Source organism: Erithacus rubecula, assembly GCF_903797595.1.
Source record: "Erithacus rubecula genome assembly, chromosome: 6".
In the NCBI taxonomy this organism is placed as follows: domain Eukaryota; kingdom Metazoa; phylum Chordata; class Aves; order Passeriformes; family Muscicapidae; genus Erithacus; species Erithacus rubecula.
The window spans coordinates 41,095,978-41,122,929 of record NC_136688.1 but is presented as its reverse complement, the minus strand read 5'-3'; the positions used below and the strand labels follow the sequence as shown (position 1 = coordinate 41,122,929).

The window sequence follows — 26,952 nt, the reverse complement described above, 5'->3', positions numbered from 1 at the left end:
AATGGTGCCTGTGTCTGAATGTTGAGGGCAGTCAGCTAGGTTGTGGAAGATCCAGGTTTAAATCTAGGGCACAGAACAAAGGAATATTATAAGTTAGGGTTTTTCATAACAATAATCCTGGCTGTGGAATTGTTGACAGCAGTAGATTGCATTAGAATGGATTAACTGTCACTTTCTATCCCATGAGGAGTGAATGACCTGTTCATTTTTTTATTTGCTCCCTAAAACTTTGATGATAAATTGGAAGCCTGCTGAATGGGAAAAATGGAAAGTTTTACAGGGGAAAGTAGATGTGTGTTTTTGTTTTTAGTTTGTTTTTTTTTTTTTTCCCAAGATCTGAAAGAAGAGTATGTAATGTCTTGGGCAAGGTAAAATAGCTATTCTTGGTGGTTCCTGAATACATTGTACTGTTCTAGTTGTTTTGTTTCAAATTCCTATGTAATTATTTATAGTAGCATATATGGCTGTGCAGAACTTTATTTTACCAATACTAGTATCTATTAACATGAAATATGTCTCTCTTGAACGTTACTTGTTCAGCTGTTTTAATTTGCTTTGCGTTACGTTAACGAGGTGGTATCATGTCTAAACTATGAACCCAGAAAAAAACCCCATAGTTAGGACATTTGGTTTAGCAAATAAAGTGCTGAAAGTTAAACTACAGTGAACAAGTATTGTGAAGGGTGAATTGAAATATAAGTGTACAAGCCTCATCCAGGCTCCAGTACAGTTAATGGAATTTTATTATTTTTTAGGTTATTTTTATCTGCTTTATTTTTAAAAGTGTGTATATGTGTAGATATATATTTTTGGAATATCACAGAAAGAAAGGGTTCCTAAACCTTGGTTGAATTAGTGTACTTTTCTTTACAGCTGCATTCTTTCCACCAGTCTCTTCGAGATCTCAGCAGTGAGCAGCTTCGCCTGGGAGACGACATCAGTCGAGAGCTTTCGAGAAGAAATCGGTATAAACAGAATATAACTCCATGTGAAGAACGGTCTGGGAAAAAATTCTTAAACTCTTCTATTTCTCAGAATAATTTCAGGGAGAATGAGGGATTGTGCAACATATAAATGAAAGTAGGAATATGAACTACTTGTTTTATGTAATCTTCTGCAGTATTTATAAATTTAAATGACACCTACTAATTCCAATTTGTATAATATATGGGGCTTTTAAAAATATATGCACAAAAAGACAAGGGCTAGGGAATTTCTTTCATACAGCTTTGCTCCTAGTTTGTTCTTGTTATTGGAATCCCTTCAGGGCAAGCTCTCCTGCAGGCCATAATGTATGTACTTTCTCAACATGTGGTGCTTTGTTCAATAGCAATAACAGGAATTAGACTGTTAATTCCTAGTAGGAAACTACTGTTCAGAAGCAATGTGTAGATGTGTCCATAATTTTGTACTTGTTGGCCTGATACTGAGCTGATACTTAGATGCAGTTTCTTTACTTGAGGAATTGGAATGCTTTTTATCATTAATTTTCCACTTGATGCTTGTTTCTAATTATGCCATAAATTATTATGAATAGGCTATGATCTTTTATGAAGAGGCTGTAGAATAAATTGAAGCAGTAAACAATTCTGGGGGGTTGTTGCTACTTAAAATTATCATGGGTGTTACTTTCCTTTGCACTGTAGAATATTGTCTTACTTACATTTTTCTATGAAGGACTGATGCTGAATTAAGAAAGACTCTAGAAGAATTGTCTGAAAAGGTCACTGAGTCCCAAAGACAAGAAACGGTGAGTGTGACTAACGTAGAAGGAATTATTTATATCCAGCATTCTAAGCAGGATGTGGGCTTCTAGTTTAATGTGTGTTGCTAATTGGTATCACATATTGATATGTGTATCTGAACATTATCTTATTTGGGCTACTATAGATTGTTGAAATGTTACCCTTTAATAATGAAATCAGCAAGACAAGTTTTATATTTCAGGTGCTTTTTTAAAGTGTTTTACAGGTGTGTGTGTGTGTATTGTGAATTTTTCTGCTTCAAAATTCACAGCCTTGGAGAAAGCTGCTATTTAACTTTGAACATTGGTTTGAATGCTGTTATAATTGTTGAAGGTACTTTTGGGAAGATATAAGCTTTCCCATGTTATGATGATAAATACTATTGTCTCTTCTCCCTCTGTCCCTCCCTCCCTGACCTTTTCAATCCTTATCACCTGTGTAGTGAAATGGAAGGAATCTCTTTGGGCTTCACTCTTCTCTGAAGGCTTTGTGACAAAATGTAACGAGGGAGGCAGGACAGCCATGTCAGTCTTTTCTTTTTTGTCTCTTGTGTCTGCTGGAAGCAGACTGACTGCAGACTATGTTAACTTAAATCTGAAAGAGATCTGCTGTTGAGATGGAAGTCAAACAGTGTATTGCTGTAGGAACAAAAGAAGCTGAGAATCACCCCAGTAATTAGCAGATGAGAATCCTGTAGGTAGCTTTTGACACACAGGACTTGAATGTGTGCTTTATGTAAGCATTTACTGTGATATTAGCCAGCAAAGCTGGCTTTTCAGAGCAAGTGTTTATGTGCATATTTTCTCATAGCTGATTCTCAAAAAAATTGCATGAATTGTTACTAAATGCTCTGTCAAGGGCTGTAGCGATGTGTTTGTCACCAATAACAGTTTTGTTGGCATGGACCACTTGTTGGTACCAGCAGACTTAATAAATGTACTTGTGTAAATTCTTGACTCTAGATTAAGTTGGATAGTGATTCAAGAGACACTTAGTATCAGTAACAGTTATGTTCTTGATATGATAGAGTCCATCAGGGAAAGAAGACTTGCTTTGTCAGCCTTTGTAGAAAAATAGGATGGGATTGTCGTAGTTAGAATGTTAATTTTGTTTTTTCCTAGTAGTCTGGTAGGATAAAGAAAGTTTATCCGATAAAGAACTCTAAATACTTTCAAAATGCTGTGGTTTTTTTTACAGCAGACTTTTCAGTATACTTATGGTTTTTTTTTTCTCTTTCATGAGTCAGGAAATTAGCAAACTGAGTTTTAACCAAGGTGGTTCTCAAGAAAATAGCTGCTACATCTGGCTACATCACAACTGTTCAGTGCCTTTGCCTGAGAGAAGCAAACCATCCTCAATCCTCTGGAATGAAGGCATCTACTATCTGTTGATTAATGAAAGAAATAACTAGCTCTTTGACCTCCTGCAGTAGGGTTTCAAGATGTGAAATTGAAGGTTACAACTTGTGACCTAAGAGAAGCAAAAAATTAGAGAGGTGAAGTATAACAAGGAAGTCTTCTGTAGTTTGTTAATGGTAAAGGCAATATCAGAAGAGTAAGTCTCTTAGTTGGGAGGGAACATTATCATGCAGTAAAGCTATGAAAATTGACATTTACTGATGTTCTTTTAGTGAAGACACAAATGCTGCAGTGAGCTGCAATGAGATGATTTTTATGTGTAGGAATACTAAGAATCCCCCTGGAATATTCCGCTCATTGCTGATTAGTGACTTTGTGAAGAACATTGGCCAAATGGAAGGAAGACTGGAAAAAGGAGAGGGGAAAAAAAGAAAAAGGAGAAAAATAAAAAAGGTCATTAATTCAAAGACTTCCTTGAAAAGGTAAAAGAATTGCTGGGGTTCAGTTTGCAGAAGAGACGGGTCATTAGAAAAGGTGATGAATGATGAATGGCCAAAAATTGGAAGTTTAGCCTACAATATTAGATCAGAAAGTCATCTAATGCCAATTCTGTACAATAGAAGTCTAATCACCTGGGATTTAGGAGCTTCTTGGTCTGGAAGTGATCTGTCTACTTTCTGTACTGAGTAATAATCCCTCTGTGGATTTCTTTTTTGGAATTTATCCAGTGTTTGTTACAGTTTGCATAGGTTTATAATATTGTTTTATAGCAAGGGGTTCTCCAAATAGATTAAAAATTGAGAGGAACTGCCACTTTTTTATGATCTGATTTTTTGGTCTTTTTTTTTTTTTTTTCTTTTTTTTTGTGTATGTGTGTTTAGGTTAATGTGTTTTGTCTTAGTTTTTTTTGTTAGTTGTTGTAGGGTGTTTATTAGTGTGTTTTTTAGGTCTAGCTACTTTTTCATCCCTAATTTTAACTTGGGAGGTTGTTCAGTTTCTTCAGAGGCCTTCCTGAGTGTTACTTTTTGGGCTGAAAAATTCTGACATATGCATTATTGTGTCCAGCCAATTCCCCACCACTTAAAAAGCCAAGTGGTAGCAACATTGTGCACTGCTGCTTGACCAGTGCTCTCTGATCCTAGGTATGGATCCTTTGGCCTTGTTGAAAGCCTAGTGATCTCCTGTTACCTGGTGAGGCTGGCAGAATCAGTGAGATGAGGTAAATGCAAAAGAGAGGAATTTAGTATGGATGTTAAGAATAAAAATAATTCTCATGGTATGCATAGCAAAGCATGAGATTGGAGTGCGTGCAGAAACTAGGGTCTGTTATTGTAGATATTTGACATCCTTTGTATGTGTATGCATCTAGGAATTCTTATAATGAGATGACTTAATTCAGAATTGATTGGCATTGGTGAAAGTGAGATGGGTAAGACAAAATACTTTTTTTCTCAAAACTTCCTTATGCAAAGTTTTGCAGGAACTTTTGTCCTTCGTGCCTTTATGACTTCACTTGGGAGTGTTTATCACCTCAAGAATTGCCATCCTTGTATTTATATTCTGCTGTATGAGTCTTGGCAATAAATTGTCAACTTGAAATCTTGATAATCTCACAGGATGAGCTCATGGTAGAAACATTCTTTTCAGTTCAGTGTCCTTAGGTCTTTATTTTTTTAGAGACATATATCTAAATTATTGCAGTTTGGTATATTTGGGGCTGTTTGAAAATTGCCTGTATGTACATGTGTGATGATAAAGGTCTGAATCACTAGTTCAGAAATTATTTTTGTTAGAGTTTATGATTCTTAGAGCCTTTTTGATGCCGAATTTGAATACTTTAACATTCACACAACACAATCAAAGCACAATATTTTATCTGTAAAGTGAACTTTTCCACCCTAGTATAAAAAACAGATAACATTGAAGGTGGCGACTCATGTATAGTTGGATACTTGTTTCAAGTCAAGCACTCTCCATGGCTTTGTACTTGAGAATCTATGTGCAGTTTTGCTGAAAAGCCTTTCTGGTTCTACAACTCTCTATATTAAAATCTCTTTGTTTGCTAGACATTTTGTGAGATTCCTTTGCTCTTGGAAAGGGTTTGGTTGTTTGCTAGACAGACATATAAGCAATTGAAAGAATATTTTGTCACTTTTTGGTTATATAAGATTGCCCTCTTGGATATTTTGTTGCAATCGCTTGGATAGAAGCACATCCCAAATAGCACAAGATGCTGATCTTTGTACATGAAAAGCAGCTTCATCTAGTTAAAATTAAGTAGATGCTTAATTCTGTAGTAGCTTAATTGAGATGGTGCTGTTATAAAATGATGGTAGACTGTTTCTGGAAAAAGACAGCAGTGTCAAGTGAATGGGTCTGTGTTACTGTGGTTATGATATCTCAGAGGGCCAGGATTTTTGTTAGGTAATGAGCTGTCCTCAGAAGATCTGGTGTAAGGATTTTTGGTACTGACAGGTGACTTGTAAAAGGTATAATACATATTATAATTTGTCAAGAGGGAAAAGTTTTACAATATTTAAAGTTATATCTCTGAAAAAAGTTTGCTCTTTTTGTGATTTGTTTAATACTCCTGTTTCAAGAATGCATTGGTGATTAAATGGGTCATAACAAGAACAGCAGCAAAAATCTGTTGAAATAAATTTTTATTAGCAGGACTTTTGCACTGGAAATAGCAGCAGAAAGCTGAAAAAAAAGAGCAGAAATTCAATAAATAGGATGATGATTTTTGTGCAGTAAGCATCCAGCATATTCTACAAGATTATATTTAGCTGCAGGACTTAAATGTCACCCTAGTTTTAAAAAGGACATTCTGTTTTTTGTGTTTAATTGCCGGAGAGGGGAGAATAACTTATTCTGTTTTCATAGATTTTGCTGCTACCTGAAAGCTGTATGTGGAGATACAGGTCTAGTGTCATCATTATAATTCAGATAGTCTGTGTTGCTAAAATGCCTGCTTGAAATCAGATTTTAATATGTCCTGAATGCAGTAATTTAGTGCTAGTATTTCATGTCATTGTGTGGAGCCTCTATATTCTTTGTACTATCCTTTGGTGAACACTTGTCTACACGAAGATTTTTGATAACATTCAGAGGTCAAGATACATACTTTCATGGGAGAAATATTGTCCTGAGTCAGGGTCATTTGGGACATAGGAAGACAAGTATGATTTTAAGTTTACTCTGCATGTGCTAATTAATAAATTAACACTTAAGCATTTCTATTTTTTTTTTAATCCCTACTGTTGTATTCCACAAGACTGTGTGACAATCTGAGGAAGATCAGAGAGGCTTCAGAAACAAGGAACATAATTCTTGTGGGAGATTAAAGCCTTGCTGAAGTGGCAAGGTGTTAAATACCATAGCAATGTACAAAGTATGGGAAACAAATAGGAGTTATAAATAGCATCAAAATGTTTGGTGGTTTGTGTTGGTTGTGGGAGGTTTTTGTTTGTGTGTTAAAGAGGATTATTTCTGTAACTGAAATTTCCATGACAAATATGATATATTATCCATCTTTTTTAGTACCTTGTTACAAATAATACAAAAACTGTATTCTGGAGTGAGCTGAAGGGAGTCAGAGGCAAGCAAATCACTTCATAAAGTTACTTTTTTGTTCTGAGTTAGTGGTAATTTGTAATGAAATCTGAACTTTGCAGGAATCTAAAGTCTGTCTAGTGCTGCCTCATGTCTTGTTATCTGTTGTGTATGCTAGACCCATGACAGTGTAGAAATTATTGAACTGTCCTTTGGAATATCATCTTTGGGGATGATGTTACTTTTGAATCTTCTGTCAAGTCAAAAATCTATGTTTTCTTTCTTAATAGCTTTAGTGCTCTTAAAGTGCTTCATTGAAAAAGGTACATGAGAGAGCTGAGAAAACTTTTGTCTTTTGACATAGTCAAAACTTTTAAAAAAATATTGAAACATTACTGTTTCATTTCTTTATGTTAGATATGTGTGGGGAAAAGGATGACAGCTTATTTCCTGGCTTTCAGCAAAGATATAACAAGTTTAATGACAGTGTTATTTTCTGTTCCTGCAACATAGCATCATTATTTCTGTTAGCTGGAGTATTTTATGAATTCCAATAAGTAATGCTAAGCAGTACTTGTCAAAACAAACATCATGATGTGGCCTTTATACATTGGTTTTTAGTAAGTAATTATTCTGGATTATGGCTGCAGAGCTTTCATAACTTCATGAGAGTTTGTGGTTTGATGCAGTACCAGGTATCTCCTGATGGTTTTAGGAAAAAATACAATATTCCAGACTGTAAGTTGGCCGTTCGTCTGGCGGCACAAACAAGAAGTGTTTTCTGAGACATGTGTTCTGTTGTAAGTAAAAAGAATGTTTTGTTCATTAAGCCTTGTGAAGCCCAGAACATAAGTGTACCCTTAATTGTGTTTCTGTTGCTACCTACATAAGTTGTGTTGCTCATGGTAAAATTTTCTGTCCATGCGTATGCCTCGTGTTAATAGAGATGTGCTTAACAGAGAAATATGAGAACTTATTCACCTCCACATGCATTAATGAATTGTGTTTTATTTTTTATCTCTTTTTATCTCCATCTTTCTCTTTTTATCTAAATGTTATTTGGTAATTAATTTTAAGGTAGGGAGGAAATGATACGTAAATATTTTTCTTGCTAATTTTTAGCAAAATAAATTTAATTTGCTGCCTCAAGAGGGTGCTATCTGCTAGCAGCTTGAATTGCAAAAGTGAAGTAATTCTGGTATTCTAGTCTGATTGAGTTTTATGTTCATAATTCAAGTTTATTTAATAAACAGCTGTTGTTGTTTGTATTAGTTTGTACACAGATTCACAAAATATTGGAAAAAAGGTTTTAAGTGTTGTAATTATTTTTTATTGTTACAGGTATTCTCCTGGACTTAGTTCTTATTTACTACTTCTTACTCACAGATTTTGCATCATGAAAGAGGCAAACATTGGTCTATTTTGCAGGCTAGAGATATGAAAGAAATGTCCCTTCAGAGGTTAATCAGGCTTGTGACAGAGAAGCTAAGACTTTTGTATTGCAATTTCACATTAGGCTGCTCTAACCTTGATAGTGAGATATTTAAAGCTTGAGTAGAACCACCACTATAGAGAAAAATATGCACAGGAGAATACTGCCAGCAAGATGACAGTTTGGTTCCCTGCTGGAGTACTTCTAGAGTACTCACTGCTATAACTAGTTATTTTCTCTACCATTCTAAGTCTGCTTTAATGAAATACAAATGATGTTCCCTTCTTTTTGCCCTATATTCTGTTTACGTTTTTGCCATTGATATTTTCACATGTATTAAAAGGCACACTAATTTCCTACCATGGGTTTTTTTCCTTTTGAAGGTATCAGAACGGGTGGAGAGAAGACTCCAGGAGATAGAAGAAGAAATGCGTGCTGAACGACAGCTCGTAGAAAGGCGCCAGGAGCAGCTGGGACACGTGTCTCTTCAATTACAGGAGGTATGCAAGCAAAAGCTTCCCTTGTATTTAGGATTTAGTTAGGAATGTGTTGCATTTCTGAGCCTGTACCTGTCAAACTGGCAAAGGTGCTCATATCTTTGGCACATTTTTTAACTCTCAATTCAGCTCATGTTATTCTGATGACCAGATGATACCAAGCATGATCTCAGTCCTTCATTATATGTTCTTGACTATATTTAGACCTTTTTGGTAACTGCCACAAATCTTCTGAGTACCTACCCTATATGCCCTTCCTGAAAACCTAAGCAAACAAAAGCAAGTCATTAGCTGGGTTTTTTCAATTAAAACATTTTATCTTCTGAAAGGTAACCTTTGCTTGCTCATGCAAATTAATTTATATAAATGCAATAATTTATTTCAACAAGCAATCAAAAGCACGGTAGTGGCCAGACAATTTTCATTGCATTTCAGTTTTATTCAACAATAGGTGATAAAATATAAAATATTGTTTAGGAAACAAATAGAAATGTTTAGAATATAAATTAAAATTTGAGACAGCTATGAGGTTTTTTTCTTCTTGTTTTAGAAAACATATGAAAAATACTTATTTCTTTTTGATTTTACTCCTGTTTAGAAAATTTGTGTCTTAACATGGTGTGACACTTTATTTGACTCCACTTAAAATATGACTTGTAGTGTTATCTCTGTGCAACAGGATACTATAATTGAGAAGAAATATGCAATTCCTTGGGTTTCTCTTTGTGTTTGCAGCATAGCTTTTTGGGAGGCATTATGCTCTGTGGTGATAGTGAGGAACTTTGCTCATGATGCTATGTATTTCATGTAAAGAAAATGGTCAAAGATGTCATATTTTAGAAGATGAGATGCTTTTTTTGATATGGCTTGGAATCCTTCTGCCAATATTTCAGAAAGACTTACTATTTCAATTTTTCCCCAGTTAGTGCCCTAGTGGGTGAAAGGAGCTGGAGTGCTGAATTTCAGTTTTCATTGCTCTTTAATATGCCTATGTCCACTTCTGGATTCTTCTGATGTGCCTTCAGACTGGGCAAGGGATGCCTAACCCAGTGTATTGGTGTGGTTTGATAATGTTATCTGCAGAATGGAACAATCTTATTTTGTCCTTTTAAAAGGATGATGGCTTGTTATCTCTAAAGATACATTGACACTACCGTAGTTTCCTTAGAAAGAAAACTTAAATTCAAGTGAATGAGTTCAAATGCATCTCAAAGAATTTTCATATGATCTTTCATAGATGATATGAATGATCATAGTTATGTGATTGTGAGCCTTCAGGCTGGGTACCTTTATTCTTGGTTGCTCATCTTTTGAATTTCATGCAAAAAGAATATGAAATAGCAAGTACATCTTAGACCTTCTATTCCCCCAAGATGTCCAACTGTGAATTAAGATGGTTAAATCCTTTCTTCTGTAAATTCTACTTTATTTTTCCTGAGGAGCCCCTTTCTAAACTACAGTTTAAGTTGCTGTATTTTAGAAAGAATGTACTTGAATTGGCTTCCGTACTTTTGCATAGCCTAGTGAGAATAAAGTAAATAAATATTTTGCTACAATTGCTATTTGAAGGTAACATGTTTCAGCATAATTTTGAGCTTATTAATTTGTTATTCTGTTTCTTGTCCTTTGTAATTCGAATTGTGAGTTAGATGGACTCTTAACTCAGACAGTGGCCTTAGTCTTCCAGTAGTCATTGCACAGACATAATGTTCTATTGAAGTCTAATTATTTTTTAATTTTTTTCTCCAAGATGCTTCCCAAGTAACATTACTGGAAAGGAGTGTAGTGTTTGGACTGAGTTTTGAAATCCTGTCATTTAATATGGCCTGAATGATTTACAGAGAAATATTATTTAAAGCATTTGTGGCTGTTTAATGATTCAATTTTTTCATTATTTTTCTTGTTGCACATGTCAAATTTTATTTGGTTTGAATTTTGCATGTGATCAGTAGTTGCTCTAATTAAAAAATCGTGAAGTTTGTGAGGATTAAATGCTATTATTTTTTCAGTAAAGTGCAGTGCCTGTAACTGACCACTACTTGTCAGTGTTTTACTGTCTTAAGAGAATCACCTTCCTAAACTGCAATTTTTAAATGATGTATTTTCAGGATCTAACAGAACATGATGATGCATTTATTTTGGCCTTTCTCTTGTCTGTCTTTTCTTTCTCTATTTTTTTGTATAATGTTCAAACTTCTTATTTGTATTGTAGTACTACTCTAATCATACACTGATTATGAACCAAGAAGATATCTAGGTATATACAGACCATTAAGGAAACGTGACATATACAGTTTTGTATTTTTAAGTTTTAAATTTGCATTTTTATTTTGAATCTTTAGCCTATCTATGCTGTGTGTAGTTGTATAAAAACTATTTTCTGTACATTTTTTTGTATCTTTTATCTTAGTGTGTATCGGTACACTTAAACAGCAAATTAGAAACTAACAATTAACAAACAAATTCATGCCAATTATAGATCTTAATTTTTTCTCTATTCCTGATATAAACATGTTTCTGATTAGAAAAAAGAACAAATATTCTTTCCTTGCCAGGGACACTAACATGTATACATGAATTGCTTCAACAACAGTATTAGTTGTGTAAATGAAAACTATTTTGAGATTCCTCAGTGCTTCTTTTTCTTTGAATATAAAGATACCACCACCTCTTACTTTTTGTTTACTCTTATACATCTGTTTTCTAGAACAAGATCAAGTATCATTCCTAAAAATATTTTCTTTGTATTCTTTACTGTGTGTTTGGTGTCCTGGATGGATTTACAGAATTCTGTGCTTGGCTTCTGGGTTTTGGTGAAATGTGTCCATGTGTTCATGCTTGGCATACTTTAGGTGAACAGAATAATTTTTTTTGAACATTTTGAGTCCACTGACTGTGGTAAGGCAGTGACTGCAGTTGTGTCTCAAGCTAGCAACTTGGGTAGGCCAGGAAGTGTTTTTTAACTTTCTCCTTGTGCAACTGTATACTTACATTCTGTTTGCCTTCCACTACAAATACCATGAACTGTTTGCCTCCTACTACAAATACTGTGGACTGCAAGAAACTGGTGGACAGAGAGTGGGGTAAATGATGGTCAAAAGTGTTATTGAACATTGGTTTTTGCATATCTTTATCACTGATCTTTTTGGACAAACATAACCTTGATCTGAGTGCATTGTTGATACTTGCTCTTTGGCTCTGTGCTATGCCACCTGTGGCCAATGGTTTTTGTTTTGATTGTAGTTTGAATCTGACTCTTGCTTGGAACATGAGCAAGTCTCATACATATCTGTCACTGAAATAGCTAGGTAGTCTCTCTTTAACTGCCTGGCTGGTATGCTTAGGTAGCATACTTGGAGCCATGCTAGTCACTAATGTAGCAAGTTAGGGAAAGTATGTTTATTAGGATTAGGATGTGGTATGTTTTTGCCTTACTTTTAACTATAGCATGAGGCTATTCTTCTTGTATATTGGTGATAATACAAAAAACTCCCTGATCAGTCTCACTTTGAAAGAACAAATTTCAGTCTGTGGTCTGTACACAGCTTTCAAAAAAATCTGGTTTGGTTTAAAAAAAAAAAAACCAACACAGCAAATCCGAACAAAACCCAAACCATAAGAAAAGTGAGTAGGCTTAAGTTGCTGTAAAAGTTATGGTTTGCTCTTGAAAGATTATCATAAATTGGAAAGGTTAAGGACTTGAGTTGTTTTGAATCATCTCCATAGTTTTCCTCATGTATAAGAGAAATTGATCTGTGAAGCATTAGGTTATGATTTTGAAGTTCAGTAGTTAACTCTGTATATGGATGAGGTATGCTCATTTAGGGTATATATTACATTTGTATTCTAATGCTGTCTTATGCTAATGAACTCTTTATAAAGATCTGTAAAAATTGCTCTCCTTGCTCAAATCAAAAGTTCATCTAGCCTGACCATCTGAGCAGGCAGTGGAACATGTAGCTGGTCCTTCCCAAAGCCGTCCTGTGAAGACCCGTGTATGTGGAAGTTCTCTGTCTCCTTGTGCCCTCCTATATAACTGCTCCCTCCAAGGTCCCATCAACCTTCTCGTCAGTCTCTTCTGGAACAGCCTGACCACTAATGCTTTCAGAGAAAGATCTTGGTAGAAGCCTGTTGCCTATAGGCCTGTTCCCATTCTTTGGTGCTCCAGCTTCTCTGGGCAGTGTCTGCCTGCTGTTTGGGAGCCAGTCAGAGAGGAGTGTGTGCTTGGACTGTTGTCCTTAACATACTTTTCCTAGTTCCCATTTTTGACATTTGACTTCCTCAGCCCCTTCTTTGGGGACAGCAACTGAAATCAAAGTTGTAAATCAAAGAAAAAATCAAAGAATCAGTTGTATCTTTGTTTTGTTTGATTTTTTTTTTTTTCCTTTTACCCCTCCCAAGAGAAAGCTTATATAGTGATCCTTAGTGGAGGAAAAACAAGTGTGGCACAAAACAGCAAGAGGGAATTATTTAAAAAGGAGTACAGGAAGGAGGCAAAACACAGAACTAACTTTTACCTGTACAATTTCTGAATTGTCTGTAACAGTTGACATTTGTCTGGCTGTGGATGACCAGATGTTTCCATTTCCTTATGACATTTTGATTAACTACTTACCTAGCACCTATTGGCACAATGCACGTTTCACAGTCCAAGTGATGCACATATAATATGTTTCATTTACTGTAATATTACTTCTTTTTTTTGCAGTATATTTATAAATGTTGTTTATTTCTTTAAAATGAAATTACTATGGGCTGTTTTTACAATATGCAGAAAATAATACTGAAGGTTATATTTAGTAACAGTTATAGTAAAGAATGCATTTTTTATTTGAAATTTTTCCACTTTAATAGCCTGAATATCAGTCAGTGAAGTTGAAATGGCATATTTATTTCCATTTTTATTTCTGGGGATTAGGATATGCTACTGATGCAGAGTTATTTTTTTGCTTTCAGCAGAAATAATCTTTGAAAGTTTTACTAGTATTCCTGAATCCAGCTCAGCTGTAATATTTTCTTTATGTTTCCGACACCACTAGCCATATCTGCACATGAAAACATGCATGTTTTTACTATGTTAATAATTAATTTAGTGCCAAAAATAAAGTTGACCTAAAGTTGACTGTCTATAACAAAACTTCTAATTTTACTAGTAAAACTGATGGTTGCTTGCTGTTAATATACATTATATATTCCAAATAGGCTGTTCTGAACTGATACTTCTGGCCATTAGAAATACATAAAGAAAAAAATGCAAACGAAAACGAAAACCCAATCAACTTGGGTAATGCAAAAACAGCATTAGCTGAAGAGATGACCTAAGACTTTTGTTCATGTTGCTTTTTGTGGCTTCTCCCAAGAGTCTTTTTGAGTAAAATGTGTGCAGTGTTGGGTTTTATAGTTGGCTGGAATGATAGATTTAAATCTCTACTGAATACTTAGGAAAATACCTTAAATGTGTTACAGTCTTCTGTTATCTGATTAGGGATCAGTATGACTAAAAGTATAACTCTTTGTGGCATAATATTTTCAGTGGCATAGTTATGATTAATGTCTTCCACAGCCTCAGATTCTAGTGTAAACTGTTCAGGCAGAAGGATAATCCAAACTATACTGAAAGCCCTATATTTACTGAGGTGAGGTTATAAGAGTGAGGTAAGCATATAAAGCCATTTATTTTCTCCAGAAGGCTGCTTTTAAAGCCAAACTTCTAAAAGTGAATGCTTGGCTTCACTGAAGTTGATTAATATCTTGTATTCTGTTTTCATATGCTGAAATTGCTCTCCAGTGTACAGTGAAGAGAAAATGTTCAAAAACTGGATGAAATGCACAATTTATATGGAGAAATTTCAGGGGTATTTGTTAAAGGAGATAGTCCTTTAAAATGTAAAATGTAAATACTGCTTGGGAGCGACAGACTGGCAAAAAGACATTTCTTTCTGGAAAGGCTATGTGGTTTTGTTGTTCTGTTGTTGTTTTAGCAAGTAATTATGGAAGGAATAAATGTACTTGTGCTTCAAGATATGGGATGAAAGTAAAAGGTTTGTGCTAAGGTACCAAATTAATTAATTAGTGACTAGTTTGAAAAATGCATGGTCATGTTGCGCAGATAAAAACTGTGATTTATTAACAGTTACAGAAATTCATGGCAGATTATCAGTATATGGCTACTGATATTCAGCTGATGTTTCTAAGTGATTTAAAATGAGCTAATGATTTTGCTATGGCTTGAGATATCCAACCCTGGGTTTATGTTGCAAGTATTGCATGTTATTAATATCTGTCATGTCTAGTACTTCCTTTGTCAGGGATTACCTGTGTTTTAAATATGGTATTGGTTTGCAGAGGGACAAAATTTTGAAACTGATATTTAATGCCCTTTAATTTTTATAAGATGGTTTAGAAAGTGTGCACACGTGGTTTTAGATACCTCAGTCAGAGAGAATGAGAAAAGTCCCATAGATTTATTTTTTGTGATTGTTGTCAAGGAAGGGCACATCAATGTTGGTAACTTTTGATCAGGAACATTTCAGTTGTAGTTCTGCAGTTCTAAACATCATTCCAGATTTCAGAAGAAATAACCTTTTTTCTTTTTTTCTTTTGACTTCTAACACAATCTTATGGTAGTGTTTTCTTAATTACAGTGCAATGTATTTCATAGCATGCGCACTTTATGTTAGAGAATATATTCTTTTTCTCTGATGTGCACACAGCTATCTGTAGGGGATCTCTTGAGCCTTTTAGACCTTAATCTAAAGGTGTTTGGGGTCAACTTGTGTGTCTGGAACTCTATACATCGGAAGGATGTTAGTGCTGCTTTACACTTTGTGTTTGTCCCTGTTCTCTGCATGGGTGTGTTTATGTATACATGAACTTATATTTGTCTTTTCATAACAATATACATTGGCTCTACATGGAAATATTAGATGCAGACAGAAAGCATTTGTCTGGATCTTCTTTGTTAAATGTATCAGCAAATTCTTTAATTTTAACAGCCTTGGAATGATGGCTTCTGTAAATTTTGTGAAGAAGTTTACAATATATATTTTTCCTCTAAAGGTTTTAAAGAAGCAAGATGCTAAAGCAGATGAAACAGAAGAACTCATGAGAAACAAACTTGTGAAATATGAAAGCAAAAAGCACCAGGTAAGCCTTAATTTTTATCCATTTTGTTTGGTTTTAAATGAGTGTATAGTGTCATCTGTTACAGTATATGCTTTTTTTTTCTGAGAAACCAGCCGAACAAAATTTTCTTTACACTTTAAGTATACAAGTTGTGGGATTTTTTTCTGCATCAGAGGCACTGTGAATATAGCTATGCTCAGCTTGTCTCTCTTCAAAGCTCTTCAGTTATCGTATGTTACTTCTAATGACTCTTCCATCCTGCCAGGCAGACAAATTTATAACTTGGGCATTATCCTTGATTTCTTTCTCTGTTTTATCTCTGAATTTATATGTGGTCTGCTGTACCAGCAGCTCAAAGCAGCTTTTCTTCATCCCTGCAACTAACTCATGCTGGTTATTTTGCAGCATAGTTATTAGTAATTACTCTTATTGTACTGTTGCCATATTTCACTCTCTTTTCATACAAAACGAATTTTCTTGTATTTCTATTCTAGTAGGATACTAGGGCTGTATTACACTTTTTTTTTCCACTTGCATCAAGTTTAGCATCTTTCAAAGTTATACCCCTTTATACTAAGCCTTTATGTAGTGTTTTATGTTATGTTGTTCTCTTCATTCCCTTAATGTTAGATCTGTTTACTTTGCCTATTTGCCAGGCTCTCAACATCCTCCTTGAGATTGCTATCTCAACAATAACAATTTCTGCTGTCAAAACCTGTATTTATTTCCAAGTGGATCTTTGAACTATTTATGGAAGAAGTCACAAAATATTTTGTAGCTTTTGCTTTAGTTTCTTTTTTTAATTTTTAATGGTCATCAATTTGATGACTATTTCTGATTACATATTTTAAATGCTTTTAAGAAAAGTTTCAGTTTTATGAAATTCAGGACACCTCAGTATGTTAGACCTCTTATTTCCAGGATAATTCAAATACATCATCTAGCACCACACAGAAATCCTACATGTTTTACCATATAACAGTTCTACCAATGTGTGTCATCTTTAACACTGCTGTGAATAAACTATTTGTGAAAGGGACTTAAAATATTAAGTCATTATTAAATTTGAGTTTGAAAGTATGTTTCAAATCCAGGGACAACATTTTTGAAATTCTGTTAAAACTTATCTTCCATTCTTTAAACTTTTAACCCAGTAAAGATTTGCTTTTGTGATTTTTTTGTTTTGGATAATATAAAATTACTTTGTATCTTTATGTGATACAAAATATTATTCAAAAATTATAGACTGTAAGTAAAATTCTCTTTATGTAATTTAAATAATTGCAGGGATTTAGTTCAAGTAATTTTAGTTCAAAATTTGGGACAAATAAAAATACTATGTGTGCTATACCACATTTTAGGTAGATGGTTATATGTATAAATTGTGTCAAAATTAAATGTTAAAATACACTTTTTTATTATGATGCCTACATTGCTTTTCTTTCTTCATCGTCCCCTGAAATGAAAGCTTGAGCAGGAATTGGAGCAGTCTCGGAAAAGGTTGAGTGAATCAGAAGACAGTAGAGAAGCTCTTTTGCATCAGGTAAATAAATGCTTTAGTGTGGTAAAAATGCTAAGGTTTTCATATTGGGTTGTGTCTGAGTGTTTTTGTTTAATATTCCTATCTCATCCTTGGCTAACATTATTTTATGAAGGAAAAATGAGGTGTAGAAAGACAGGTTTAAATGAGTATATTATGTAGACTGAGCTTGTTACTTTTTCTGCTTTCCAAACTTTTATATGTTCATATGTATTAATTTTATTAGGGATAGTAATGGTATGTTTTTAGTACATAAATACATTATGTGAAATTTCCTTTCATAATTTGCTTTAGAACAACTTCTATATTAGTTATCATTATTCTGCAGAGCATGTGCTATAATTGGTGAAATCAGATCAATCAATTACCTAGAAGCATTTGCTACATTTTAACATGTAATAAAAGTAAATAAACAAATACCTGGAAATGTATCTAAAGTGTACTTTAAACAATAGCCATTGCTGCATGTATGATTAAACTTAATTTTTTTAGGAATTTGGTTTATAGCTTTAGAAGAAAGTCCTTTCTCCTAAACATCTTTTAGAGGGGCTGGATAAAAAGACTGAAATAACTAGAGAGGGGGCAGTTGGCATTCTCATCTTTTAGAATTAGTTATTTGACTGGTGTACCTAGCAGAAGTTTGAGTTAGCTATATTACTATTTTTAATTTAAATCATTGTGAATACAATATAGGGCAATATGAATTAGAAGTGTTTTTCTCCAATTCACCTTTAGCATGTTGGATTTTCTCTATTTTCCTATATGTTATCATCTTTGTAAGTGCTATACTATATATGATAAAAAGGAAAAATGTGAAGAGCCCCTGTGTTTCTTATGAATAAATACATTGTACTTTAAGGAACAAGATTTAAATAAAACATATTGTTTATTAAATTTGTATAGACATTTTCACTAGCTATATAAAAGGACAATTGCAACGTATATTATGGTAGCATTTTGTTTGGTCTAGAGAAATTAATGCTCATCTATGGTCAACATAAGTTAAAATATTTAATTTTGAATAATCACTTTGTGGCCTTTAATTAGGAAGTAGTTTGTCTCTTTGTTTACCATCTGCAGTACACTCAGGATTTTTTTATAAATACTTTTTGTGTGTAGTAATATTTTTTAGCATTAAATCTTGATGCTTGTGCATATATTTTAGATTGAGGATCTTCGTTCCCGGCTTTCGAGAGCAGAAGAAGAACGTGTAGAATTGCAACATCAAATTTCACATAATGCTATGCATCGCCAGAGCTACCAGGATGTACAGGATGATGACAGGAGAATTAGAGCAGGTACAGCTAATATTTTGCATTAGAGGCCTGTAAACTAGTTAGTAGGCATGGTCATTAATTTTATGTTAGAGTTGCAGTCTAATTCTTCTATTGTTTTAACAAAACCAGCCAATTAATTCCTCAGGTTTAAGTTAATACATATTGGCACTTGAATATTAACTGAGAAATAGCCATGACAGTTAATTTATGATAAAATATTTTGATTTGCTTTAAAACAAATTTTGATTTGTTTTAAAACAAATGAGGCAATTTCAGCAAACTGAGTAGGGTTTTTACAGAAGAAAAATGTGTATTATTTTTAAGTAATAATTTTGCAGAAAACTTGCATTTCAGTCCATTTGCAGTTTGAATTCTGCCATCTTGAAAATTATAACAGGAGTCATTGACTAATAAGGCTGATAACTTTCTGGTAGAATTTCCAAGCAATATGTTCCTGAGTGGTTAAGAAAGGTTTTCTGTATGATACAGTCAGGGCTTCTGTTTGCACTATGTTAGTTTTAGAGTTGGAATAGTTTTGAAGACAAATAATTTAAACCATTTCCAGATGTAATTGCATATTAAATTGCCGCTTTTGCAAGGTCTTCAATTAATTTTTAGTTATCTATTTGTATTTAAACTTTTCAAACATAATCAAAAAGGCATTAGAGAAAGTTTTTGTGTTTCTCCTTATTAACATAGAAATGTATTACTCAGGATAATAGAGAAATAGTGATTCTATTCTAGAGTTCAGTGTCTATGGTAGTGTTTAATTGGTTTGACTAATGACGTGTTGATGTATTTTCATACTTCATCTTCTGAATTATCTTGGTTTTTAAAATAGGACTCTGACTCCATGTTTTACAAATCTCATACAGAGCACTGGAAATGGGCTAGATTTTGTATGTAGCTTAGCTTCAGAAATGTAATGCAAAATAATAATTTCAATAATTTTTCTCCAATCATGTTAATGTATCTGCTTAAAAGTTAATTTATTTGAAACAATATGCCTTTTATGTTAATAAGAGCATATTTTAATTTTCCTGTTGATCTTATAAATCAAACCAGTTGTAAAAATATGAAGAAAATAAAAATATACTGTAACAGTAAAAATAGGTGCATACACTTATATAATTTTTGCTGTTGTGTTTCACCTTACTGTGTTGTTTTTGCTTCTTCAAAAATATACGGGAAGAAGACAAATAGAGATTTTTTTCTTTTCTTTCTTTTGCCTCCAGTAGTTATTTATGACTGAAGACCTTTGAATTTGTGTTTGAGAGAATGTATAGCTTACTCTTGTCAAAGCCTTTGGTTGTAGTTGCAGGTTCAGACATAAAATTCACAGATAACGTGACTTTCAAATTGGGAGGTATTACTCTGGTGAGATAAAACCTTGGTCTTGAAGCTGGTGGCCAAATTTCATTTAGAACAAAAATTCCCCACTGTTTCTTCCATTTTATTTTATTTAGTTTTGTCGGGGCTTTGGCTGTTTGGTTGTTTTGTTTTGGTTTTTGGTTTTTTTTGAGGGAAAGCATGCAGGGGGAACAATGGAAACCCCTATAAAATAACAGAAAAATACTGTTTCATTCAGTAAGATGTTATTAGATTATGATACAGGTGTACCATTTTTCACAGATATTTAGGTCAAAATCACTAGTTGTAGAATAGTCTCGAGTAGAGAATCAAATTGCCAAAAATTAAATGAGATAAAATTAATTTAGGATGAGTTGGTATTTCTACTGAATCTGTTGCTCTGTTCTTGCTGTTTTGCAGTAGCTGAAAGATATGAGAGAGAGAAGCAAGATCTAGAGAAACATATTTTGGAACTTAAAGCAAAGCTGAGTCATAATGCTGTAATGTCAGAGGTGGAAGAACTGAAGAGATGTATAGAGCGTAAGGACAAGGAGAAAGCACAGCTTGTAATGCATATACAGGTATGCTGGGTCTTGTTACTTTTTCCTTGGTGGCAGTTGTTTTTTTTTAAATAATTTCTCATCTGTTGAACATGAGGTGATGTATCAGATTAGGGATTAACCTTTAAAACTAAGAGTCATGCTTGTTATTGTGTAAATAACTTTGAAAAGTGATTTGAGTTTGCTGACCTTTTTCTCTCCTATGTGATACCAAAAAAAGGTATTGCTATTGCCTATGATTTCATGGTTTGGATTACTTCTCTTTCCCATGTGCAAATAAAAGTTGATCTGATTTTTATCTGCACTTACTGTTAATAATTGTTCTTGGGACTACTTTTATGAGGTAGTGCTTACTTCCTCATTCCATCATTCCTCAGTACTGAAGTTCAACTTTAAAAATTGCGGTACCTTGTTCTGTGTGAGAGTGCAGTAGAGTAACAAAAGTAGGTTACAGCTTCACTTTTTATAGTAATGAGATGCAATATAATTGTAAGTATTGGTAGTCTTCTTTATGATAAGCACATAATGTTTAATGTGATTCTCTAGAAAGGGATAAGAGCAGCCTTTTGTACTGGAATTTTAGTTAGAAGACTTTGACCATAAAATGAGATCGAAGTAGGCAGTAGCATTCTTATTTAAGGTGGGAAACTTTTGAATTTTTTGCTCTTGTCTAGATTTGTCATTGGTAGTAGTATGACTGAACAGTAACAATTTTCTTCTGTCTTCTGTGACTGTCAGGAGAAAAGAGTTTGCAAAACCATGTGCATTATTTCAGTAGTCACTTTTTGTTCTGCTTGTATTTTGGCATTCTGTAAGCAAGGGCTTTATGTATTTATTTTCCTAATGAATGTAATTATCTTTGAAATGATATTGCATCACTTTGGAAATTCAAATGCAGGAATTTATTTTTTTGTCTTTTCGTTGATTTACACAGTTATACTGTTCAGTTTACTTCTGCTGCTCCTTTACCTTGTCATCTTCTCTGCTGATTTAAATCAAACTAATACATCAAATTCCATTTGGAAAAAAAAAGGGCCTTTCAAAATAAGTTCCTATATGCTTTATGAAATTCAGTCATTGAATAGGTTTAAAAAGACCTGAAGTGTTTCTAAAGAGGGGTAAGACAAGCAGAACTCATTTCCTGGTGTCCATCAGCATTTGTATTTTAGCTGGTCAATAAAACCCATGACTAACTGAAAACATTCTGTTGTTTTGTTGTGCCTGAGAAACTAATTATTTTGGTGATGGGAATTAATGGGGTAAAAACCCACAGGAAAACAATTATTTTAAGCCTCTGCTTTCTTAAGGGTCAGAATGATTTTATAATACTAATTTCCTGCCCTGAAAATACTCATGCAAGAATGCTCAGTTGGGGTCATTGTCATTTCTCTGAGGTAGAAATCTTTGACTTCCCACATTTTCTCAACAGAAAATACTTTGTACTTCTTATCTGCTTCCCACTGCCTTTCTCCTGCAGGGGCAGTAACAGGAAAATAGCTGGTGTGTTTTTCTTTTAATGAGACATCAAGGAATGCAAGGATGTGAATTTCTAATCTTGTGTACTAACAAAGCATTTTGTCAAGCCTGTTCTAACAGCTGCTCCTATCAGATAGTCTGATTCCCAGTTGGAAGTGACCAGTCATGTTTGACTTGGGTGTAATTTATCTTTGTTTAGTGGGGAGAATCTAACTTGCCTCTGATGTACATGTGATACTAGAAATTTCTTTTGATTTATTCAAATGTCATTGTTTGTAGCAATTTGAGTTGTGTGCATTGTACATTTAGCCTCCAACAGTTGCCATAAAAATCACAGTGTGATGTAAAATGGAGAGGATGAAAAAAGTTAAAACATATTCTTAAGCTCATGTTTAGAAGTAAGTTCAATCTTAAATTAATTTTTAAGTTTAATATTTACTTCAGCTTCTGTAGTTTATTTAAGGCTGCAGCTGTGAGATCTTCCAAATATATACAACTGTCTTAAATACATTTATCTCCTTGAAGCCATATAGATATGGGGCTGTTATGGCTAGCTATTAAGATTTAACTATTATGACTAAGAAATAAACAAAGTGCACAAATTATAAAGATACAATACCCTACTTTCTCTGTAAGTGTTTTTAGACTCTTGTGCCTGGGAACCTGTTTGATTTACTAATTACTCTTCATCTGAATTTGGTGTTAGTATTTTTATAGCATTGTCCAGTACCACAGTCAGTTTGTTAAAATATTTCAGTTTTTCTGGGGGAAAATTATTGATATGTTTGTTTAATATTACAAATCTTCAGTAATATAAATCTTTCAGTCTTACAAAAATTCATTAATATTCTCACTAAAATTTACTTTTACTTTTTCTTCTACAAATGAAACTATTAGCCAGTTAAATGCCAGTAGTGCAGCCCTTATAAATCAGACAAAATTTTGGCAACTGCACCCATTTACCATGTTAACACAGAGATATACATTTATCATGTCAACTAAGAATTCAAAAGTACAGATCAGTACATTTGGGACTCCTGTTTTGATAGAGAAACAGAGTGTGGAGATACTTTCTGTGTCCTCTTGCTTTACAGGGTTAGCTGCATGAAATGTTGACTTGCTATGATGCTGTTTTCCACCTGATTTTTACTGTTGGGTCTGTGCTGGCTTAAGTCTTTTAAGCAAAGTGCAAACTCTTTGCTAAGATTTATCTTATTAACACATACTGTAAAAATAAAACATTAAACATCACATTTATATTAGTACAACCATATCAAAATCCAATTTTCCTCCTCGTGCAAATAGATCAATTAGCTGTACTTCAAGGTAAATATCTAAAACAAATGTTCCTCTTTTTTATTATATTGTAAATCAATAAGTTGGAGGTTGATTTGCTTCTATACAATAAAAGGAATGTTTATAGTTAATTGAATGTTATTTTCTGTGTTTAAGCTTGGACTACTTTCATTAAAAAGTTTGTGGTGTCTGTAGTTTTGTAAATAAAGTATGTACTCTGAGAAATTTATATATAAATAACTATTTTTTAATGAGCATTGAGTACTATATCAATTTAGTCTGACATCCTCTATGGTGTCTCCAGAATGACCTTAAATGGGAAGTGATAATAATGTGTAATCATGACTGAAAAAATGATGACCCATTTTAGAAAATCCATGGCATGGTAAATATAATATTTAATTGTGTTTTATGAGGCTATTTTTAACTTCTGCTGTACTCAATTTAAATCTTTTTATTTAAAGAAGTATTTTTTTCATTGGATTTTAAAGTTGTTTTGAATAAAATTTTGCTAGTTGTAGCTTTCAGCTTGTTTTGATTATCTTTTTAGCACAGCAGATACTATCCTGAAGAGATAGGTACAATTTTCTGTCTCCCAGGAGATGTTGGCCTGGTTTGGATGGGGAAAAAACCCCCCAAACTAACAAACTGACAAAGAAGAAGCCCTTACCAACAAACTCAAGTCTCCCTGCTTCCCCCATCCTTGTGGAACTATCTTTGTCTAAACAGTCATTCTATATCCATCTGTAAAGTTGCCTACTCTTTCATAGAAAAAATACTATTCACTTGTCCATTCTGAATTGCAGTCTGTTTATTTCAGGCTACATCTGCAGTTTTTTTCAGTCATTCTCGAATCTAATTCTCTTCTCTAAAGTATTTCAATCCCCTAAGGCTTGATAATATGTTTGGCTGGCTGTAGATCAGGTCTATCAAATTCATCTTTCATTAATGAAAAGACTGAATGGTATGAAAGCAGTCTGAGTAGGCCCAAAATGCAGAATACTGATATGAATTTCTGTGTGATGATCTTAGTAAAATACAGTTTTGCTAGTGTATCTTCAAAAACTGATTTCTGAGCATGTCCTTCCAGAAGGTATCTGGACACTATTTTTCCTGATTCTTTTATGTGACTATTCAGAGAAATATGATTTGAGAAATGCAGCACCTTTTCTTTTTAAAAGATGTGTTTTCAATTTAATTCATTTTTGAAAGGCTTATATGTGCCTCCTGTATTTTCAAATATCTTGCACTTTGTTCTAGAAGCATTTACAAAGCTGCTGTATTCTCTTTATATTCAGTGCTATCAAATATACCTTTATTTAGCACATTGCTTTCATAAAGGAAATCAGCATAAAACTGGGCAATAAACTAGCTCATATACTATAAATTACTGTGTTGTTGCTATTTTTTCCTTTCCAATTCTCATTTTCCTCTCATCTGTATACATGAGTATCCTTATATCTTTCTGTTTGGTTTATTTCTTGTTTGCATAGTGTGTAATATATGGCCAATGATTGATCTCAAACTTGCAATACAGAAAAATAACAAGAACAACCAGAAGAGGAACAAATGCAGAAAGAATTGAGTAGTATGTATTTTATGTCTTGTGTTGAAATTCTTTACCATTGCAAAGGGAAAGATTCTCTGGGCTAACAGGGCTTTCCTTGATAGTTAAGTAGATCTTTTATGCAGTTCATATTTTAAATGAAAATGTGATTTAATCTTGCTTTATGTTGTTTGATAGAGTTTCATACTGCATATCCTTAGAGAATGTTTGTATTTTGCTATGATGATTCCAGGTGTTAACATCTGACCTGGAAAATGGGGAGAAGCAGCAGGAAAAAATGCTGGACCAGCTAAAGGAGATACAGAATTGCTACAAAGCTTGTGAAAATGAACGTAAACAAAATGAACTCCAGTCTGCTGAGTTAGCTCAACAGGCTGAAGAGAGTACCAAGGAAGCAGAACGGTATCTCACTGAATTCAAGCATTCAGAGGCACTCAGGCTGGAGATTGAGAAAAAAAGGGAAGATTTGAAGGTGAGAGCCCAGGAAACCATCCGCCAATGGAAACTGAAGTGTAAGAAACTGGATCGTGAGATAGAAAAACAAAATCAAACTATCAGTGAAATGATGAACAAGAGCAGTCAGGTAAGATTTGGTTGATTTTCTTTTTTTTTTTTTTTTGGTACTCTTTCCCTTTGTTTTAAAAGTGGAGAGGAGGAGTTTATTTTTTATGCAAACTGTGACTTAAACTGATTTCCACCTTATGTTCTGGACATCTTCTGTATAATTTTCAGAACTTTTTTTTGAAAAATCAATTTGAAAATTATTATGTAACATTTCTGGGTTTTTCATTTGTCTTCAATATGGCAGACCACTTATTCCTCTCTTTTTCCCCCTCTAAACTTTCTCAGGAATAAACACGGAGTTTTTTGGTTTTCAACTTAGAATTCCTTTATTTTTTCAGCTGCTGACACTGTTTTAAAGATACGCATTCAAATCAATGCTAATGCTTATCATCCCATATCGGAATAATGGTAGAAACCATCATTTGTTTGGCAGTAAGTCTGTGGGTGTGAATTTTCCAGTGGCTGGGTCAAAAGTTGCTTGTTCCTATAGTAGTATATATATATATATAACTGTGAGCTTTTATCTTAACTTACATGCTCTGAGGGTGTAGTCTATCATATTGTATGGCTTTTGTTTTTACAGTGCTATACCCTCTTTACAGGTGTCTTCTCATGGCATCCATCCAGTTCAGGCTACTGAATCTGATGGGCTTGAGATGGCTCCATCCTCTGCTTTGTCCTGCTCAAAGATTGAGGTTTTCAGGGGCTGTATGGCATGCAGTATAGGATATCTATTAATCCTGTGTTGTTTCTGATCCAATAATCTGTTCTGAGATTGGTACATGAATATGAGCATGATCAAAGCACAGGAGAAGTCACAGTGGGGCTATTACTGAGTTGAAATGGATAAATTCTAGCGTATCTAAGCTGTGATTCCTGGTGTTGCTATTCTCTCCCAAATTGCCTATCATATTCCTTAGTTTTTAATATTATTTCCTCTATCCATGCTCCAACAATTCATTCTGTAGTAATCTTGTATTCATTAGCCCTAGTGCTTATGTGGGAAAGTAAGATTCTCAAATACCTAAGAAGTTGATCACTCTTGCTTAAAAAAATGGAGGTTGTAAGGGAAGGAAGAAAACCTGAACCATGTTGAAATCATGTGTGTCTATCAAATTGACAAATAAGAAGCAAGAAGCAGAGACGAATTGTGAATAAGAAGCCGTAGATCCCAAAAAGGTTCTGAAATCATTCTTCATAGACTGGTCTTTGTAGAGGCATTTGATAACACTGTCCACATTGACATTTGCTTTATTATGTAAGACTTCTTGACATGGATTTTTCCACTTTTTATGTGGCTAATATATTCACATACTAAATGCAGTGGCTTATATTCACCTACTAAATTCTTTGGCTTAAGCTCCATATAAGAAGTACTGTAAGTATTTGTTCTTACTTTTAAAGTGGTGACCATCTTGCCAACAAGTTTGAGGTGAAGAAAGCTTCCTTATTTTAAGATAGGGAAGATCAAACAAACTGTGTGTCACTGTGAAGGAGAAAAAAGTACAAGTGATGTTCCATGTTCTCAATATAAAGTTGGAAACGGTTTACTTATAGAAATATAATCAATCTAGATGCAGTATAAACTTGAGGTAACTAGACAAACATAA

General features: G+C 33.8%; 1 protein-coding gene across 2 annotated transcripts in view; it reads left to right on the top strand.

Annotated features, from left to right (window-relative positions):
• Positions 1 to 26,952, top strand: part of CEP128 (centrosomal protein 128) — a 100,138-nt gene that overhangs the window by 7,938 nt on the left and 65,248 nt on the right. For both annotated transcript variants that reach the window (XR_013774555.1, XM_079308054.1), the window contains 8 exons: positions 874 to 965; positions 1,678 to 1,750; positions 8,474 to 8,590; positions 15,647 to 15,733; positions 17,181 to 17,255; positions 18,418 to 18,550; positions 20,300 to 20,460; positions 25,011 to 25,361. Coding sequence is in view for 1 of the 2 variants with exons in the window: in XM_079308054.1 (XP_079164180.1) it covers positions 874 to 965; positions 1,678 to 1,750; positions 8,474 to 8,590; positions 15,647 to 15,733; positions 17,181 to 17,255; positions 18,418 to 18,550; positions 20,300 to 20,460; positions 25,011 to 25,361 (1,089 nt within the window). In the remaining variant the exon portion in view is untranslated. The remainder of the gene's footprint in view (positions 1 to 873; positions 966 to 1,677; positions 1,751 to 8,473; positions 8,591 to 15,646; positions 15,734 to 17,180; positions 17,256 to 18,417; positions 18,551 to 20,299; positions 20,461 to 25,010; positions 25,362 to 26,952) is intronic.